This window comes from Stegostoma tigrinum, chromosome 12 (genome assembly GCF_030684315.1).
Source record: "Stegostoma tigrinum isolate sSteTig4 chromosome 12, sSteTig4.hap1, whole genome shotgun sequence".
Lineage (NCBI taxonomy): Eukaryota > Metazoa > Chordata > Chondrichthyes > Orectolobiformes > Stegostomatidae > Stegostoma > Stegostoma tigrinum.
Window position 1 is genome coordinate 27,278,477 of NC_081365.1, and position 20,568 is coordinate 27,299,044.

At 41.2% G+C, this 20,568-nt stretch overlaps 1 protein-coding gene across 1 annotated transcript in view; it reads right to left on the reverse strand.

The window, feature by feature from the left end:
- The window catches only part of ros1 (c-ros oncogene 1, receptor tyrosine kinase), a 209,736-nt gene that overhangs the window by 91,002 nt on the left and 98,166 nt on the right, over positions 1–20,568 (reverse strand). Inside the window, exons 33-38 of the mRNA XM_048540717.2 lie at positions 20,087–20,195; positions 17,605–17,810; positions 14,207–14,296; positions 8,838–8,973; positions 7,713–7,875; positions 1,260–1,324 (exon numbers count right to left, since the gene is read on the reverse strand). Of these exons, the coding sequence (XP_048396674.2) occupies positions 1,260–1,324; positions 7,713–7,875; positions 8,838–8,973; positions 14,207–14,296; positions 17,605–17,810; positions 20,087–20,195 (769 nt within the window). The remainder of the gene's footprint in view (positions 1–1,259; positions 1,325–7,712; positions 7,876–8,837; positions 8,974–14,206; positions 14,297–17,604; positions 17,811–20,086; positions 20,196–20,568) is intronic.

The following is a 20,568-nucleotide window of genomic DNA, read 5'->3' on the forward strand; positions in this document are numbered from 1 at the left end:
AAATGTATTTTAAACATTGTAACTGTACCCATGTCCACCACTTCCTCTGGAAGTTCACTCCACACGAGCCACGCCCAGTATTAAAAAAATTGTCCCAAAAGTCTTTTTTTAATCTTTCTCCTATCACTTTATAAATATGCTCCCTGGCCTTGAAATGCCCTACTCTACAGAAAACACACCTGTATTCATCTTTTCTCTACTCCTCATGGTTTTATAAACATCTATAAAAGGTCACCGATAACCTTCTAAGCTGCAATGAAAAACTAGGGCACAGTCTATCCAATCTCTCCTTATAACTCAAATCCTCAATTTTCAGCAACATCCTGGTGAATTGTTTCCTAATTCTCTGCAATTTAATAATATCCTTCCTACAAAGGGAAGAACAGAACTTCACACAGTATTCAGGAGGCCTCACTAGTGTCCTGTACAATCTCAAATAACATTCCAATTCCTATACTCAAAGGACTGAACAATGAAGGCAAGTGTGCTAAATGCCTTCTTCTAAATAGGGTGGCTAAGTAATTGTGACAACATTGAGTTAAAGAGATTTGCAAAGGTATGCAGAGTGCCCTCTTTAGTTTCAAGATGCAATTTCCATGCGCTTTAAAAAAAACCCAGATTCTAATTGCACTTGTTTGTTAAGCATATAGTGACTAAAATGGAAGAAAGAAAGAGAAAACCAAGATGTTTTGCATTTAATTGGCGTTTTACATGGATAAGGCGGCTCAGCCCACAATTTCACTCAAAGTCTAGGGAGGATTTCCATTTGGCCTAGTTATTGCAAAATCACAGATGTTTTATAAATAACTCATTTAGAAATTTGATGCACCACATGTTCACAAGAACATTTCTTATTCTTTTAAATAATCTGAGGAAAAATTTCAAATAACTTAACATTAGCTCTGAATTTAGAGAGGACAAGTTGTTTGCTTTCTTCAGCGAATGCCTTTAAGCAGCAGCATTGTATATCCTTCTGCTATATATTTTGCCTCTCTCACTTTTTCTCAAAATATTTAGCGGCACTTCTTCATTCATTACTTATTGGGACCTAAATCCTTTTGCAACCTTTCCTGTTCATAATCCCCAGCAGTTCCCAATCCCTTGCAGAATTCTGGGTTCTTGCACAGGTTTGAAATTGAAACACTCTGCTGTCAATATATAATCATGAAGCTATCCAACTAATTTCAATCCGCAGCACCTTTTCCCTTCAATGATCGAAAAGCGTAAACATCTTACTCATTGCTTAACAGTAAACCTACCTCATTAAATAGGCCTCTTTCAGGAATTCAGATTTTTCATGAGGAGTTGCCCCTTTTCTCAGAGCCTGGTAAGTAAATAAATATACTCTTGTGAAACTGCATTGCAATTTTGGCAAATAGCTTTCATCTTAATGTGAAGTTATTGATTTCAGTTGTGGCCTCTAAATACAATTGGTTTCTAGGAAAGAAATGTATTAGAGTGGATTTTATCTTTCCCATGAATGACTTAGCAAGAATGGTACATTAATAGCACATCGCTAATATGAATAGAACTTCGAAAGTTACTCTCAGTTAGAAATGCATATTGATTTTCAATTCAGTGTTTAACTCCAATTGGGACCTTGGTGAATTGGAGGAGGTTTGAGTGTCAAAAAAAATCTGATACCTATCCCTGTATGTAAACGACCCAAGCTGTGTCCATAAGGGCAGTGCACTTCTGACCTACAGAGTATAATTTGCACTTACCCTATCATCACATTTACTTTCAAAATAAACTTGCATGTGAGGCTAAATTTTCTTAGCTGCTGAACGACATTGTAATTGATGAGAAAGTTGGACTAATTGCGAGAGATTAGCAATAAGAAGATTTCTGACGTCAGGAGCAACATGTCCAACTTTCCAGCAGAGTGTTAAACAGTGAGATGAGATGTTCACCAGTGAGTGGTTGAAGGCCTAATTGCATGCATCAACAACCACATTATATCATCTTGCCTCACTGCTTTGCAGATTCTCCATTGTCCCAAACGCAATGGTGAAAATTTCCAACATGCAAGTCAGAGGGGTGAACCAGCAACTCCTTGAGAAGCTAGTAAAAATCTCCCTGCTCGAACCATTGCAGTCCACATAGTGTAGATAGACTCTCAGTGCTACTAAAAAGGTAGATCCAGGATTTTAATCCATCAACAGTACAACACAGTTCCAAGTCAGGATTGTATGTGACTTTGAAGGTTGTTGCAAGTTGTGGTGCTCCCATGCATCTGCTGGCTTTGGTAGATTTTGCAGTTTTGGAAGGTACCACTTAAGGATCACTGGCAAGTTGCATTGCACTTTGTAGATGGTACACACTCAGCTACTGTACATCAGCGGTGAGAGAAGTGAATGGTGAAGATGGTTCATGGTGCAACAATGAACCAAGATACTTTTTCCCAGAATAGTTGAGTCTCTTGATTGTTGTTAGAGCTACACTCATCCAATTAATTGGTGAGTATTCCTTCACACTCCTGACTTATGCCTTGTAGCTGATAGACAGGCTAGGAGGCAAGGGTGTTGAGATACTTGCCAATATATGGCTCGTCCACTTCAGTTTCTGGTTAATGACAGTGTTGAAACTCATGACAGAGTGTCTGGCTGAAGTTCTTATTCAAACAGACATGTGATGTACCATTTATCAGTGAAACAACGTTGCATAAATATTATATGGTTGAGTAGATAGCATAAAAGCTGCAAGGAAACACTGCGATGTGCAGCCTGAACAAGCTGGCTAGAGGTCAAGATTCATTAAAATCAAGAGATAAGCCTCTTTCTATTAAAAATTTCTAATAAGCAGAAGATTAACTGGATCATGAAGGACATGTGATGTTTACCAGTGGTCAACCTGATGAATTGTTGAAGACTGGGCAGTGTCAGTGTTTGATCACAAAGCTGCTTACATGGAAGCAGAGGATAAGAAAATTATGCCTCAAAAGCATTAATCAGTAGTAGTCATCTAATCAGTGACTAGAAGTTAAGACAGTGATCTGATCCTCGGATAAATCCTCATAAATCAGGTTATATATGGTTGCAGGTCATATACGGGTAAGCTTATGGTCATTACTCTGTTTGCATTATTTCTGTTGTATAACTTTCTTCAATAAACAACAACTGGGTTTATCTCTTGGGAGCAGGAAAGCTAACGTTTTGGGCCCAGACCCCAAAGGCCCGAATCATCAGCTTTCCTGCTCCTAAGATGCTGCTTGGCCTGCTGTGTTCATCCCCCCACACCTTGTTATCTCGGATTCTCCAGCATCTGCAGTTCCTATCATCTCTGGATTTATCTCTTTGTTGGTTACTAATAACCTAAGGTAGTACCAGACCATACCTGACAGACCAGGGAAAGTAGGAATAATAGCCTACAGAGCAGGATAGCTCTTAAACAAGCAGAGTTAAGACACATAATTGTAGCGCAGTAAAATGGACTTAATTCTGTGCTGTGCAAAATTACGCTGTATATTGTCATACTCTGTGGAAAATATGCTGAGCTTCCCCATTATTGAGAATGAGGATATTTGTGGAGACTTCTCCTCCTGTTCATTGTTTAATGCCCTGCCACCAAACATGACTAGATGTGACAGGGCTGTAGAGCTTTTCTTTTAATTCACTCATGAGATGTGGGTATAGGTGGTAGGCCAGCATTTATTTCCTCTCCTTAACTGCCCTAGAGAATAAGCTGGTGAGCTGGTTCCTTAATCATCTAATCCATTGATGTGGGATCATTTAATTTATTTCATTCTGTTTTATCTTCACCGTGTTACCACCTCATGTTTGGACATGCCTGGCATAGCTCCTGGCATGCCTTTTGCATTCCTCATTGAGCTGGATTCCCTCATGTGATGGCAGTGCTCAAGTGCTGTGGATAAGATCAAATAGGTTTTGTTCTCTTGTTCGTTCCCTCATAGCTATATCCTTTAGGACTTATCCAGTTTGGTCAACAGTGGAGGTACCAAGCCACTCTTGATGGACTTTGAAGTTCCCCATCCTGAGTACATTCTGTATTCTTGGCACTTTGAGATTGTTCAGATTGGGGTACAATATGGAAGTATACTGATTCATCATCTGAGGTGGGGATGGGAGCATTGAGAAAGGGTGTGGTATAAGGTAATCAACAAGAAGTTTCCTTCCCAATGTTTGACCTGATGCCATGAGATTTCATGACGCTGAGCTAAATGTTGTGGACTCCCTACCAACTCCATACCTCTGAGCAACCAACATACAGTGTCACTGGAACAAGACATGGCCTGGGAAAGTGATTGTGGTATCTAGGAAATAGTCTGTAAAGTATAATTCCATGAGTATAACTATGTCAGGCTGTTGCTTGACTAGTCTAAGAGGCAGTTCGCAACTTTAGCACAAACTCATCTGGGCTTTAGCAAGGATAGCTTGTCAGGGTCATAAAAGGCTGGATTTTCTGTTGTCACTTGTACTGCCTAAGTGATGATAGGTGGTTTCATTCCACTGCTTAGATATCATAGTGGCTAGATACAACTGAATGACCTGCTGAGCCATTTCAGAGAGCAATTATGGTACAAACAGTGCTATGCGTCTAGAGCTACATGGAGATCAGGGAAGGATGGCAAGGAAATTCCGTAAAGCAAGGAAATTACTAAAGCAGAGATAGTAGGAACTGCCGATGCTGGACAATCTGAGAGAACAGGGTGTACAGCTGGATGAACACAGCAGGCCAAGCAGCATCAGAGGAGCAGGACAAAATTTTCTGAAGAAGGGTCCAGACCTGAAACATCAGCTGTCCTGCTCCTCTGTTGCTGCTTGGCCTGCTCATCCAGCTCTACACCTTGTTATCTCTTTATGCGTAAGTGGATCTTTTTTCCAACTAACAAAACAAGAAGAGTAGAGTGCTGCCAGGGTCTGTGCTGGGGCATCAGTTTTTTGCAATGTACGTCAATTACTTTAGAGGTCAGGAGTGAAAACACAGCAGCCAAGTTTGCAGGTGACACAAAGACAGGTACGTGAGCATGCTGTGAAAAGAACACAAGGAAATAATTACTGGTAAGTTGATTGATTGGAGAAAGATCTGGCTGATCGAATGTATTGTGGGGAAGTGAGAAGTTGCTCACCCTGGCTTGAAGCATTGACTGGTGGTCTGCAAAATGGTCACCCATGTTCTGCCCATAGAAATGATTGAGCTTCCAGTTACCTGCTACTGTAATGCTGGCAACTGTACCATTCTACATAGTTAAACCAGCATTTTATCCGCATATGTATGAAGTCATTAATAGCAGTATTCCAAAATTTGTTAGGTCTGGAAAGGTTCCAGACTGCAAAGTAGCCTCTAATTCAATGAGGAAGAGTGCTAGAAACAGAAAACTATAGGCTTGTTAGTTTGAGATAACAAGGTGTAGAGCTGAATGAACACAGCAGGCCAAGCAGCATCAGAGGAGCAGGAAGGCTAATGTTTCGGGCCTAGAGCCGCCTGTTAGTTTGACTTCTGTTGTGGGGAAGATGTTAAAATTGATCATTGAGGAGAATATAGCAGAGCACTTAGAACGGTTCATGGTAATTGGGAAGAGTCAGCATGGTTGTGTGAAAATGACTTCTTAGGCGAAAGATGCACTGTTAAAGGAGAGTCTGTAGATGTATTGTGCTTTGATTTGAGGAAGTATTTAAGTGCTACACAAAAAAGGCTACTGTGCAAGTGATAATGGGAACTGCAGATGCTGTAGAATCCAAGATAACAAAGTGTGGAGCTGGATGAACACAGCAGGCTAAGCAGCATCTCCTGAGGTGCTCCTGAGATGCTGTTTGGCCTGCCATGTTCATCCAGCTCCACACTTTGTTATCTAGGCTACTGTGCAACGTAGGATCTCATAGCAGAGGGGGTGACGTACACAAGATAGAAGATTAACTAGCTGTCAGAAAACAGAGCATGCATAAGTGGAGATAGTAGGAACTGCCGATGCTGGAAAATCTTAGATAACAAGGTGTAGAGTTGGATGAACACAGCAGGCCAAGCAACATCAGGAGGAGCAGGAAAGCTGACGTTTCAGGTCTGGATCCATCTTTTCTGAAGAATGTCAGCTTTCTTGTTCCTCTGATGCTGCTTGGCCTGCTGTGTTCATCCAGCTCTATACCTTGTTATCTGTAATTATTATGAGTTACACAAAAGTCAATAATCAACATCCCAAGACAGTATGGCGCAAGCTTAGCATAGCCAACAGACTTGCCCTGTACATCTTTGGATTGTGGGAGGAAACTAGAGCGCTTAGGAAACTCACACAGACACGGGGAGAATACACAAACGCCACACAGTTATAGAATCACACAGAGTTATACAACTTGGAAACAGATTTGTCAGTCCAACTCGTCCAAACTGACCAGGCATCCTAAACCGATTTAGGTCCCATTTGCTGGGATTTGGCCCATATCCCTCTAAACTATTTCCTATTCACGTAGCCATCCAGCTGTTTTTTTTTTAAACATTGTAATTGTGCCATCCTCCATCACTTCCTCTGGCAACTTGTTCCAAAAATGCATCAGCCTCTGCATGAAAAAGTTACCCCAAAGTCCCTTTTAAATCTTTCCCCTCTCACATTAAACCTATGCCCTCTAGTTTTGTATTCCCCTACGCTGGGAAAAAAATCCTTGGTAATTAACCCTATCCATGCCCTCCATGGTTTTATAAACATCTGTAATGTCATGTGTCAGTCTCCATTGCTCCAGAGAAAAGAGCTCCCCAGCCTATTTAGCCTCTCCATGAGGCTCAACCTCTGTAAATCTGGCAATATCCTTGTAAACCTTTTCTGAACCCTTTCAAGTTTTGGGAGAACAGAACTGAACAGCGTATTCTAAAAGTGGGTTCATCAATGTCCTATACAGCTGCAACATGACATCGCAACTCCTGTACTCAATACACTGACCAATGAAGTCAAGAGTGCCAAACAAGTTCTTAACCACCCTGTTGACCTGCTACTCCATTTTCAAGGAACTCTGCACCTGTGCCCCCAGGTCTTTCTGTTCAGCAACACTCCCCTGGACCCTATCATTAACTGCACAAGTCCTGCCCTGATTTGCCTTACCAAAATGCTACACCTCACATTTGTCTAAATTAAATTCCATCTGCCGCTCCTCAGCCCATTGGACCATCTATGGCCCAAGGGTGGTATCAAACACAGGTGCCTGGCACTGTGAGGCAGCAGCGCTAACCACTGCACCAGTATGCCACCCCAGATTTATTACTGAGATTCAAATGCTGGGACACAAAGCCACGTTCATTAAGCATGGAGCCAGGGCGTCTGGATTGCTTGAGGAAGATATTGACCCTCAGTCTACACCTCCAAAATCTTGAATATACTTCAAGTACAAGCTTTGGTTCTTTAATGGGGAAAGACAGGATTGCTATAATTGAGAGATATTGTAACATGAGCACAATGCAAGATTATAACTTTATACCTTGTAGTTTTAATATCAGGTCTTAATGAATCAATCATTGAATGTCAAAGTTTTCTTTGTGCTGTTAAACATTTCTGTTTGAGTTTACAAAATAGGATACCACCTGCGATATCAATTTATTTCTTTTAGACTGACTTGGTGTATTTCCAAAATTTTAATGTTTTTATTTCAAATTAACAGCATTATCCATTTTATTTCCAATTTAGATTGCTTGTGCAGCTGAGATTTTGTGGCATGCAATGCAGCAGTCCCTCTTGTTTCCCTTCACCAAACATGTCATTGAACACTTACCTTTACAGCTACATTGACATTGCCACTACCAGGCCCCAAAATGTCTTCAGCTTTTCCTTCAAACACTTCTCCAAATGCACCACTACCGAGAAAATTTAGCAAAGTAACTTTGTGACTCGGAAACAGTGGAAGTGATTCAAACTCCACATGTGCAGGGAGGGAGCTGAAAAAGAAAGTTTGAACAGTTCATCAAATTTTTGTTCTCTTTACGTGGATTGTCAATGCAATAGTAATGCTTCAGAGTTTCAGATCAATCACAGTTTGAACAGATTTGCTCCCTAAAAATTAAAAACAAAAATAAGATTGAGCCCCATAATGATCTAATTAGTCAGCAATCTAAATGCACGATTCACAGACTTTACAGCAGCAGCTCAGAAAATTTTAGAAAGTCTCTTCAACTTTACAGGACTTTGAGACATATAAAATCAGAGGGTTAGATAGGGAGGATAGGGAGAGCCTTTTTCCTCGGATGGTGACGGCGAGCACGAGGGGTCATAGCTTTAAATTGAGGGGTGAAAGATATAGAACAGATGTCAGAGGTAGTTTCTTTACTCAGAGACTAGTAAGGGAATGGAACGCTTTGCCTGCAACGGTAGTAGATTTGCCAACTCTGGGTACATTTAAGTCGTCATTGGACGAGCATGGAATAGTGTAGGTTAGATGGGCTTGAGATTTGTATGACAGGTCGGCACAACATCGAGGGCCAAAGGGCCTGTACTGTGCTGTAATGTTCTACCTTCTATGTTAATGTAGAGTTACTGGTTACTGACAGCAGCAATAGTCACGTTAGTTGCAACCCTCTATCTAGACCACACAGCTGTAAGAAAACCCAACAGGCCATACATGCCACATTTGCATTGATCTAACATACAAGTGATTCAGTGTTAACTGAGCAGTTGCTTCAACCTGTTCAGCTTGGAGTTCAGTCAATGGTACATAGTCACAGTCATTCATCAGATTTACAATCCTTTATTCCTGTATAAACTCAGTCATCCATGGTGCTATTCTTAAGATAATTCATGCACCAACATTAGAATTGAAGGCTGTATCAGAGACAAGGGTACCATGCTTCTTATTATTAAGGTATACAAGCTAAGAGGAGTAAGGAAAGAAAGCCAATTGTACCTCGAAGTATACCAGATGTTTCTCTGAATCACAGATGCACTCATATCTCTGATCCAAGCAAGTTCCAAATCCGCATTATAGTTCACATGAAGAGTGGTTGTGTCTCCCTTTTGTTTATTACGATTTGCATTTTGGGCTGACAAATGTTCAGAAAGAGAAACATTTGATAAAGAAGTATAAGAAATACACAAAATTACATTAATAGTGAAACTTCAGCGTTTGATTTTAACTGTGAAAGACAAGTCTGAAGGCTCTTGTTACACTCAGAACTGAGAGATTTGAGCTAACAAGAACATAGGAACAGTAGTATGCCATTCATCCCATTAATCATGCTCTGCCATTGAATACCAATTTAGGATTTGAATGCCTTTTAGCCAATCCATCCCCACAGCCCTTTATGCCACCAGTAAACGGAAGTCCAATCTCGATCACCTACTCAAGCACCAAATTTCTACAGCTCGCCGATATAGAGAATTCTTAACATTCACATTCCTCTGAGTAATAGATTTCTCCATGTGTCATTATAAACAGCATCTCTCTTTTTTTCCCCCCAATTGTGCATCCTGGTTCTGAATTCCCCAACCAGGAGAAAAATCTTACTCCGATAGTAGGAACTGCAGATGCTGGAGAATCTGAGACAACAAGATGTAGAGCTGGACGAACACAGCAGGCCAAGCAGCGTCAGACGAGCAGGAAAGCTGACGTTTCAGGTCTGGACCCTTCTTCAGATGGTGGATGGAAGGTGGATAAAAGGAGCAGATAGGTCGAGAGGAGACAGACAGGTCAAGCAGGCAGAGATGGAGCCAGTAAAGGTGAGTGTGGGTGGTAAGTTAGAAAGGGGGTTGGTCAGTCAAGGGAAGATGGACAGTCAAAGAGGTGGAATGAGACTGATAGATACGAGGTGGGGGTGGGGATTGGTCAATAAGGTTGGAGGGCTGGATAGGTGGGAGAAAAGATGGACAGATCAAGGAGGCAGGAACAAACTGGGCTGGTTTTAAGATGAGGTCGGGGGTGGAGAGATTTTGAAGCTTGTGAAGTCCACATTGAGACCATTGGGCTGCAGGGTTCTCAAGCAAGATATGATATGCTGTTCCTGCAGCTTTTAGGTGGCATGTCCATCCTGGGCCTCCTCCAGTGCTACAACGATGCCACCTGAAGGCTGCAGGAACAGCATATCATATCTTGCTTGAGAACCCTGCAGCCCAATGGTCTCAATGTGGACTTCACAAGTTTCAAAATCTCTCCACCCCCAACCTCATCCCAAAACCAGCCCAGTTTGTACCCCACCCTTGACCTGTCCGTCTTTTCTCCCACCGATCCGCTCCTCCCACCTCATTGATCAAACCCCACCCCCACCTCCTACTTACCAGCCTCATCCCCAACTCCTTGACCTGTCGGTTTTCCCTGGACTGACCAACCCCCAACCTAATTAGCCACTTACACTCACCATTACTGGCTCCATCCCCGCCTCCTTGACCTGTCCGTCTCCTCTCCACCTATTTTGTCCTTTATTCACCTTCCATCCATCTCCCCTCCCAACTTATTTCAGGATCCTCTTCCCCTCCCCCATATCTGAAGAAGGGTCCAGACTCAAAACTTCAGCTTTCCTGCTCCTCTGATGCTGTTTGGCCTGCTGCGTATTCCAGCTCTACACCTTGTTGTCTCAGGAGAAAAACCTTGCCTGCATCTACTCAAGCTATCCCTTTAAACATCACTTTTCTTGAAAGTCGAGAATATAGGCCCATTTTGCCCACTCACTATATAGGACAGTTCCAACATCCTGAAAACAAGTCTGATAAAGCTTTGCTGCGTACCCTGTATGGAAATATCATCCTTCCTAAAGTAAAGAGATCAAAATTACACATAGTTCTCCAGGTGCAGCTAAGCAAGTTCCATTACAATTGAAGCAAGACTTCACAATTCTTATACTCAATTATATGATAAAGGCTAATATCTCATTAGCCTTCTAAAATATGTATGTCAGCCTTCAGTTGCTTATTACATGAATACCTAAGCCCCTTTATACATCTACACCTTCCAGCCTCATACCATTTAAGAAAAACTCTGCTTATCTGTTTCTCCTATCAAGCTTACATTTATCCTCATCATATTTCATGCGCCATGGTCTTGCTCACTCACCAAGTCTGACCAAGCCCTCCGAAGCCATTTTACATCATCTTCACAACACATTCCCACAAACCTTCATATCAACTGCAAACTTGGCAATATTGCCTCTCTCCTGACATGCAAATCTTTGAACAAAGGCAGAAGTTGCTGGAAAAACTCAGCGGGTCTGGCAGCATCTGTGAAGAAAAAAATCAGTGTTAATGTTTCAGGTCTGGTGACCCTTCCTCAGAAAAGTTCTGAAGAAGGGCTACCAGACCTGAAACATTAACTCTGATTTTTTTCTTCACAGATGCTGCCAGACCCGCTGAGTTTTTCCAGAAACTTCTGTTTTTTTTCCTGATTTACAGCTTCCACAGTTTGATTTTTATCTAAATCTTTGATATATATTATGAACAGCTGGGACCCATGCACTGATCCTTGTGATACCTCATTAGTCACAACCTGCCAATGGAAAAATGACCCATTTATTCCTTCTGCGTTCTTGTTCATTAGCCAATCCTTCTTAACCCCTGGCACTATATAACCTCTTATCCAGTGTGTTTTAATTTTGCTAACCAACCTCCTGTGAAGGACTTTATCAAAATCTTTCTCAAAACTCTAAGTATACCTTATCTACTAAATCCTCTTTATTAATTCTGTTAGCAACATCCTTAAAAAAGTTTCAATAAGGTTGTCAAATAGGATTTGCAAATCCATGCTGACAATGCCCAATCACATCATCTAAGAGTTCATTTATTATATCCTCTACAATAGATTTTCACATTTTCCCTACTACGAATGCAAGGCTAACAGGTCTGGAGTTTTTAATCTGGAGTTACAAGATCTTTTAATCTTGTACAATCCTTAACTTCCTTTCCAGCCACAGTTGATTTTTACTTGCAGGTATTTTCTTGAAGGAATGTCCTAGTTCTTGAAGGAATAACCATTGGCAATTTATAGTCATGCCTTTTACTGTATTTTCCCAATTCAGCACAGCTAACTTGTGCTGCATGTTTTTTCCTTATTCAAATTTAATGTCCTTTTTCCAGATTGAACTACTTCACTTACAAATGTTATATAAAATTCCATTATATTGTGATCACTCATCCCCAAGGTTCTTTTACAAGTTATTAATTAACCTTTGCTCAATACATAATAACAGGTCTAAAATAGCCTGCACTCCTTTTGGCTCAACACAACACACTAGAACACCATCCCTTAGATACTCCAGAAATTTGTCGTCCGCAACTTCAATACTTAACTGATTTACATAGTCTATATGCAGACTGGAGTTACCTGTGATTACCCACGCTACTTGATTCTCTCCTCTCCTGGTTAACACCATGCCCCACACGACCACTACTATTTGGTGATCTATAAATAACTCAAACCAATATCTGTTCCCCCTTGCTGTTTCAAAGCTCCACCCAAATCACTCATTGTTCTTCCTTTTACAGTTCTTTACTCACTGACATATTGATCCCATCCCTTATTAACATTGTAAATCCACCTCAATTTCCTTCCTAAATATCAAATATCCTTGAATATTCAGTTCGCGGTCTAGTCGCCATGCAAGCATGTTTCTGTAGTGACAACACTATGTTAACCATTTACCCCTATTTGTGCCTTTAGATCACCAATGTTTTATGCTAATGCTGCAACAGGGTGCAGTTAATTTTGTCTTTCTGCCACAATTCTGTATATGAAGTGCTCTTGATGCTCAGATCTGCTTCGCCCAATATCTAGTCTCAATCTCAGCTTTCCTACTTCCCGTTATCAACTTTATTCACTTCAAATTTGGGTTATTCCTCAGGTTCCTTACCCTTGAAAAGCTAATTTAAACCAAGCACAACAGCATCAGCAAATCTGAGAGTTTATCAATCACATCCAGCTTGTACAGATCTGAGAACAGACCACAATGCCTCCACAATCTGATACCCTCCCTCTTCCATCAGCTAACCATACGCTCAATCAATTCTCCTGTTTTTATCCTTACAAACACTTGATACTGTGTGAGTATTCCTGAGATTACTACTTGAGGTCATGCTCATTATTTTCCCACCTAACAGTCTGAAATCTATTGTCAGGACTTAATACCTCTTCCTACTTATGTCATTGGTAGCAAAGTGATCCACAATATTGGGCTGATCCTCCATCCCAGAGAAGGATGTCCCGCCGATGCTCCTTGACCCTGACACCAGGACAGCAATACTCCATCATGGAATCACTTTTAATGCAACAGAAACATATATCTAATCCCCTTGACTGTGAGATCCCATACCACTATACCCCTTTGATTCTTTTTCTTCCCTGCCTGTACAGTAGAGACACATCTAATGAATTTGGGTCTGACTGCACTTCCCTAAGGAACCGTTGCCCTCTCTAGCTTCCAACGCAGAATATCAGCTGGCAAGCAAGATAGATTGGGGGGACCTCTTGCACTACCTGCTTGGATCTCCTAGACCACCTGATAGCCCTGTCAACTGCACACTTCTAACCTCAACGTGACCACATCCCTACACATGCTGTCAACGTAGTCCTCTGCCTCTCAGGTGCACAAAAGATTCCAGCTCTACTCGAGTTCTGAAAGTGTGCACAACCAACACTGTCGACAAAAGTACAGAGCTCTTGAGATAGTGGGGATCAGAAACTATGTACGGCACTAGTGTGGGATGGTTTTGCTTCACTAGGCCCACCAGAATGAATCTTTTCACTTCATCTCTCCTGACCCGCTCAGTAAATGGGTATGCAGCACTTATTGCACTTGTCAAGTTAAACTAATCTTTGCACTTGAACAACATCTATTTTTAACATTTCAATTCAACATGTAATTAGATCCCAGGAAAAGGCCAGTTTCTTACTGCCAAATATTCACCTGTTCAAAGAACATCTTGTACAAGTGCACTTCGGACAAGGTAAGTGCCACGCTGAGAAAGGGGAATGTTAGAGTTAAAATATCAGTAATCAGCAACAATAGGAAATAGCAGGTCAGATATCTCAGTTTATAAGGTCTTTAAGAAGAGTCTATAATGATTCACAGCAGGCCAAGCAGCATCTCAGGAGCACTCTGATGAAGGGTCTAGGCCCGAAACGTCAGCTTTTGTGCTCCTGAGATGCTGCTTGGCCTGCTGTGTTCATCCAGCCTCACATTTTATTATCTTGGATTCTCCAGCATCTGCAGTTCCCATTATCTCTCATCTCTATAATGATTCATTTTACTTTAACAAATACAACATTTCAAAGTTAGCATCTTGCAAACTCACCATAAGCTGCTATTGAAATACAGAAAACAGCCATTATTACTGTAACACAGACAGGTCCAAGTACTAGCAGTACCATATTTTCACGAGGCTCTGTTGAAACATTATTTGGATAGTTTAAACAAACTTTCTTCAACATCAAATTTGCTTATGTTGATGTACCTTTGCATACACAAAGTCCGCATACCTCTCTAATGTAATAAAGGCCTTTTAAACTGAAACACATTCACTGGGTTAAAATGTAGACAAAACATGCGCAAGAATGTTTAAGCAATATGAATACCTCTGTAGGCAAAGTTATAAATATTTCCTTTATAAAGTGAAAAAGCAATCAGTTGAGACTTTTGAATGGATTACAAAAATTAGCCATTTTAAATTTTCTTGCAAACAGCCAACTATTTAAATTAGGGCAATACATTTGAATTGACTACCAGAGTTTGACTAGCCAAAACCTGGTAGAATATGAAAAGTTTAAAACTAAAATTCAACTTCCATACAGGCAGTATTACAACCATGTGCTTCATGCATTTTTTTTTCATATCTTTAAGAGACTTCAACTGAAGTATTTTAATGGGGTTATTGCCTCATCTGTCAAGAAAGAGGCAGAAATGTTCTAAGAGTATATTAAATCTTCATGTGATAATATTGCATGCAATATATTTCTAGATACAATCCTAATGCAGTAACACCGTAATACCTAGCACCACTAAAATTTGCTGGCAATTTTATTCAGAGCGATTTTAGCAATTGCCATTAATAGAACCTGTGTTTTATATCATGGTTAAGCTTAGGTACTAGCTACTATTTCAAATAGCTGTGTAATCATATGGTATTACAGTATTAGTAGGAACTGCAGATGCTGGAGAATCCGAGATAACAAGGTGTAGAGCTGAAGAAGGGTGTAGGCCCAAAAGAAAGGTTTAGGCCCGAAACATCACCCTTCCTGCTCCTCTGATGCTGCTTGGCATGCTGAGTTCATCCAGCTCTACATCTTGTTATGTCGGTATTACAGTATTGTAAGGTTATGAGCAAACTGACTAGAGGCTACAGTATTTGAAATACTGAGTTCCAGCTTTCATCTAAATCCAGTTTACAAATTTAACAGGCTTTCAGCAGGGTATACATAGTGGTAACTGGGCTCATGCTCAGGATGGGGACAGGAGTTCAGTGGTTGAATAGCAGAGGTCAAATTCACTCCCAAAAGTGCAGAAAATTGCAAACACAGAGAGGTGAACTCAAGTTGAATGATAGTATCTCTGAGGAACTACTCATCCATTCATAGGCTCATTCTCACCATTCCTTGCTGTTGATAGGGGATTGAAGAAAGCAAGAAAGGAAAGGACGGAAAGGACGGAAAGGACGGAAAGGACGGAAAGGACGGAAAGGACGGAAAGGACGGAAAGGACGGAAAGGACGGAAAGGACGGAAAGGACGGAAAGGACGGAAAAGGAAAGGAAAGGACGGAAAAGGAAAGGAAAGGAAAGGAAAGGAAAGGAAAGGAAAGGAAAGGAAAGGAAAGGAAAGGAAAGGAAAGGAAAAGTAAAGGAAAGTAAAGGAAAGTAAAGGAAAGTAAAGGACGGAAAGGACGGAAAGGAAAGGAAAGGAAAGGAAAGGAAAGGAAAGGAAAGGAAAGTAAAGGACGGAAAGGAAAGGAAAGGAAAGGAAAGGAAAGGAAAGGAAAGGAAAGGAAAGGAAAAGGAAAGAGAGAGTGGGATGCCACTAAGGTTGAGGGGGGGGGGGCAAAGAGAAAGTGAGGGGGTGGACAGATCGCACATTCATGATACATTATTCATTCACAGGATGAGGGCATCACTGCTATTTGTGGGCCAACCTTAAATTGATCAGAGGGCAGTTTAAGAGTCACGAGGCTGGAGATACATGTAGGATAAGAATATTAGTAAGCCAGATGGGTTTTTCCAACAATTGGCAATGGATTCACAGTCATCATTTGACTCTTAATTGCAAATTTTTATTGAATTCAACTTCCACCATTTGTCCTGGCAGGATTCAAACCAAATCCCCTGACCATTACCTGGGTCTCTGGGTTAATAGTCCAGCAATACCACCACTAGGCCATTACCTAACGAGGGAGCGGAAGAATGATAGTGGGTGGGAAAGAGATCGGAGACATTATAGTGGGTGGGGGGAGGGGTAGGATGGAGAGATGACAGTGAGTGGGGTAAGTTAGAGAGACATTAGTGAGGGAGGTTGGAGAGATGATGGTTGGGGGGGGTGGGGGGGGGTTGGGAGAAGGCTGGACAGACAATGGTGGGGGGGGGGGGGGAGTTGGAGAGACGATGGTGGGGTGGAGGGGGGGGCAAGTTGGAGAGACGACGGTGTTGGGGGATAGGTTGGAGAGATGATGGTGGTGGGGGGCTTTGGAGAGATAATAGTGGGGAGGCGCAGTTGGAGGATGAGATGATTGCTTGATAGAAAGGGGTGGAGATCGAAACAGAGACAGAGACACAGAGGAGCCTGCAGGGTTACGGCAAGGTGGTGAGAAGAATGAGACAGGAAAGTGGGAGAAAGGCAGACATTGCAAGTTTAGGGGTGTGGGATGAAAGAGAAAGTTGCAGTGATCTGGGGCAGAAGAGAAAACTGGGAGGCTTCAGATCATGGTGTGGGGGAATAGAAGGAGTGGTCTACAGGGTTCAATGTGGAAGATGGATCGACAGTGAGGTGGAAAGAATCAGGAGCAGTACAGGAAAAGGCTGCAGGGGTCAGGGTAGTGCAGGGGGTGGTTTCAGGGGTTGAAAAGGAAGGGACACACAGAGGCTTCAAGTAGGAAAGTGAGAGAGATTGAGGTTGTGGTGGTAGAGAGAGTGACAATGGGAGGATAGAAGAAGTGACAGCAGACCATAAGGATGAGGGGAGAAATATGGATGCTGCAAGACTGGGGGTGTGTGCAAGATGGACTACAAAGGGTAAGTATAAGGTTGGAAGGTTGCAAAGGGAGGGACAGAGAGGGAGCTCAAAAATGAGGAGGAGGAGGAAGATAGGGTGCTTTTGTCTTATCCCAATTTACTTACTGTGAAATTAATGCATTGTGTGTTGTGACTTTAGCTGGAATAAAGGATTGATAATTTGAGGATATTAATATATTTACAAATTCTTCTGAAGCACAAATTCTGTTTAAATCCAAATACCTCATGTTAACACACATACAGAAGAAGGTGTTATTATTCAACTGCATCACTTAAATAAAGGAATTAGTGAGAATGAAAATGTGGCCCTTAAAAATCATAAGCACCCCTCAAAATCTAAACAACCACTCTAAAAGGACAAAAAGGATAAAGCTTTGCATCATTTAACAATCAAACATCTTTGATTTATCTGATGATTCATTAATTTGGAAAAATTTTTTTATACAATCTATAATCTAAAATAGTGTTATTTCTCACCATTGAGTTTCATGATGATCTCGCCACTTGTCTCACTGAATTCACCCATGCCGATGCCATTAACTGCTACAACTCTCACATGATAAAACCCACTCAAATGCTGATTACGCCAAGTACAGATCATACTACTGCAGGAACCCTGATAGACAGTGATCCATTCATCCGAGTTGTTGAAGTTCTGCAGCCTTGTTTCATTTTTGAAATTCCTGTTTAAAATAAGAATTGTGTTTTTTTAAACCTGTATCTACTGAAAATCTGAATTAGATTGACAATGAAAACCAGCTTTCAAAATCCATGTGCATTTTCAAATTGCATCATAATTACCACATAATTCCAGGTGTAATTCAATGAACTAGGTTGCCCTCAGTTAAAGTGGGTGTATTATAATGAGCATCATTGGAATTGAGAGAGGAATTAGCACTTCTCATCCATTCGTCTCTGTTGAACCGTGGAGGACAACAAAGCCAGAAGCAGCACAGGTCAGCCCATACTCAAAGAACTGCACGTGGTTCAAGATGGCAGCTCACCACCACTATCTGTAGGTCAGTTAGGGATGGTCAACAAATTTCAGCCTAGCCAGAGACGTTTACATCCTTTGAACAAAAAAAACTGCTCAACACCACTTCATGTGACTGAATAGTTTGGCAAAAAATAATTAACTAGCACAATTGAAGTTGGCACTCTTTGGCTAGACTTGATCCTAGCCTGCTTCAAGATTGGGCGTATTTCCTTTCCCAGCTAGTTTTCTTGGAGAAAAGGGAAGGATCATAAAATCATTGTATTCACTTTTGCTTCAAATCAAATTATGGTAAACTAACTGAAGTTAACACATCAAATCAGTGTTTACTGATGAAACAACGTTGTCTAATTCAGCTATCAATCTATCATTTCCGTTCCTTCATCTGCAAACGTTTGCAAGATCAGAGGACCATTGGAAATAGGAACAGGAATAGGCCCATCAGCATCTTTAGGCATTCAATAAGATCTAGTTGACTGTAGTTGCAACTCCATTTTCTGTTTGCTCCCCACTCTAGATCCCCTAACCACAGTTTCCCTTGCAGGCTAAGAGAACTACGTAATTCAGCGATAAATAAATTCAACAAGACAGCCTCCACTTCTCTCGGAAAGAGAATTCCAGATATCAAGATATTGGTATTGCTTAAGCCCAGGCACTAACTCTTCAGTGCGGATGCTCAACCAAAGATAATTTGGGTCTTCATTTTGATGCTATATTTTATGCACCTTGCTGTGTTGGCAAGGTTACTCAGTTGCCAGTTGCACATTTTTGAAGCTTCTTGCTGGACATTTACCCCATTGGTGAGGCTGAAATATTAATTGCAACTTGGATAAGCAGTGGAATCTTTGAAACTTAATGATGAGGAAATGATTGCCCATGTATCATATGACAAACAATGAGGATCGAACACTTTTCAGTCAAGAATGCAGTGAGATGTAAAATTTCCCTGACTCTAACACTATAGAGCTTGTCTCCAAATTCAAAATGATTCCCCTCCCCACCCACTCTCATTTCTATTTCAATATAATAATCATTTCTTGAAAGGTCGCTTTGACTAGGTTATCTTAGCAAAGTGTTATACTACAGCGATTGGGGACTTACTTTATCTGGTATATTTAGAAATGAAATGACATACGTCATCAGACACATCCCAATTCCTAATGCCAATGCGACTGTGCCACCCCCATCAGACCTAAACTGATCGCCTAACCCCAGCCGTACCAGCTCCAAATACCCCAACACCAAACCCTTCCACTTGCCGCCAGACCTGATTTCTTCCACCGACCCTGGCATACTCAAAAAGCTGCATCACTAATCTTGCTAACTTGCTCCCTGGAACACTAGCATCTCCCCACTTGGTATCTTCTGAACATGTGTTCTTCTCCCAAATCATATGGCACCCTATCCAGCCAGCAGATTTCCCTCCCTCATTGAAAAATTACACAGCTGGCAAGCTGACATATTATTCCCACCCAGCTGGCATCCTACAACCCCAACCCCTTCAATATCCATCCAGTTCTCCAACACCCTAACATCGTGCTTTGTGGACTTTTTCCTGACAGGAGCTGTCAAAGTGATAGTGGATAGTGAGGACCTTTACATTTGAGACCACTATGAAAAAGGGGCATGGGCTGCCTTCCTCTGACAGCTCTGTGTTACAAAAGAACCATCAGAACAAAAGTACAACTCAGCATTTCTGTGGGAGCTCTAATTGAAATCGCCTCTCTGATATAGGGAGAGCTCTTCTTTCACAAGCAAAAAGAGCCCGAGTGACAAAATTGCCTTTACTCGGAAAGTCTGAACCAATATTTTTTGGAAAATATTTATTCATTTTGGAGATCAAAACTTGCGTAGTTTTGCATCACTTTCATGATGCACTGCTTCATAATACTAAAGAGGATTGTGTACAATCAGCTTTGTCCCAAAAGTGATTGTTTCCCTTTGTTCTAATGATTATGCACTTACTGCACCTGCAGAATGTAGTACGTTATATTATCCCCATTGTCGTCTGCTTTAATCCAGTTAATATCATCATGAACGGTATACGGTGTACCTGGTTTACCTGGAACACCAGCTATAAAAGAACAAGCACACTGTTAACAATATAAAAGAAAAGACAAAAAGCAGTCACAATTATATTCACAAATAATCCACCATTAAAAGTGCTAAAGGCAACGTTATTCATCTAAATGTCTAATCTAGATATGTGCAATTTTATAACACTTCTGTCCAGATATGGTCTAACTGGGCAGGCTCGAAGGCTTTTAGAAAAGTATGACAAACAATGGTCCTTAATAGTATGTACAGATAATGTCAATATTCAGTCCTGTGATACAGAAACCTACAGCATCAAAACACTTAGAGTGTAGCTTAAAGGCACCATAGCCCTACCAGACCATAGTGCTGTTCTCTCACTAGCGAGACAACTCGTGATTGTCAGGTATCAA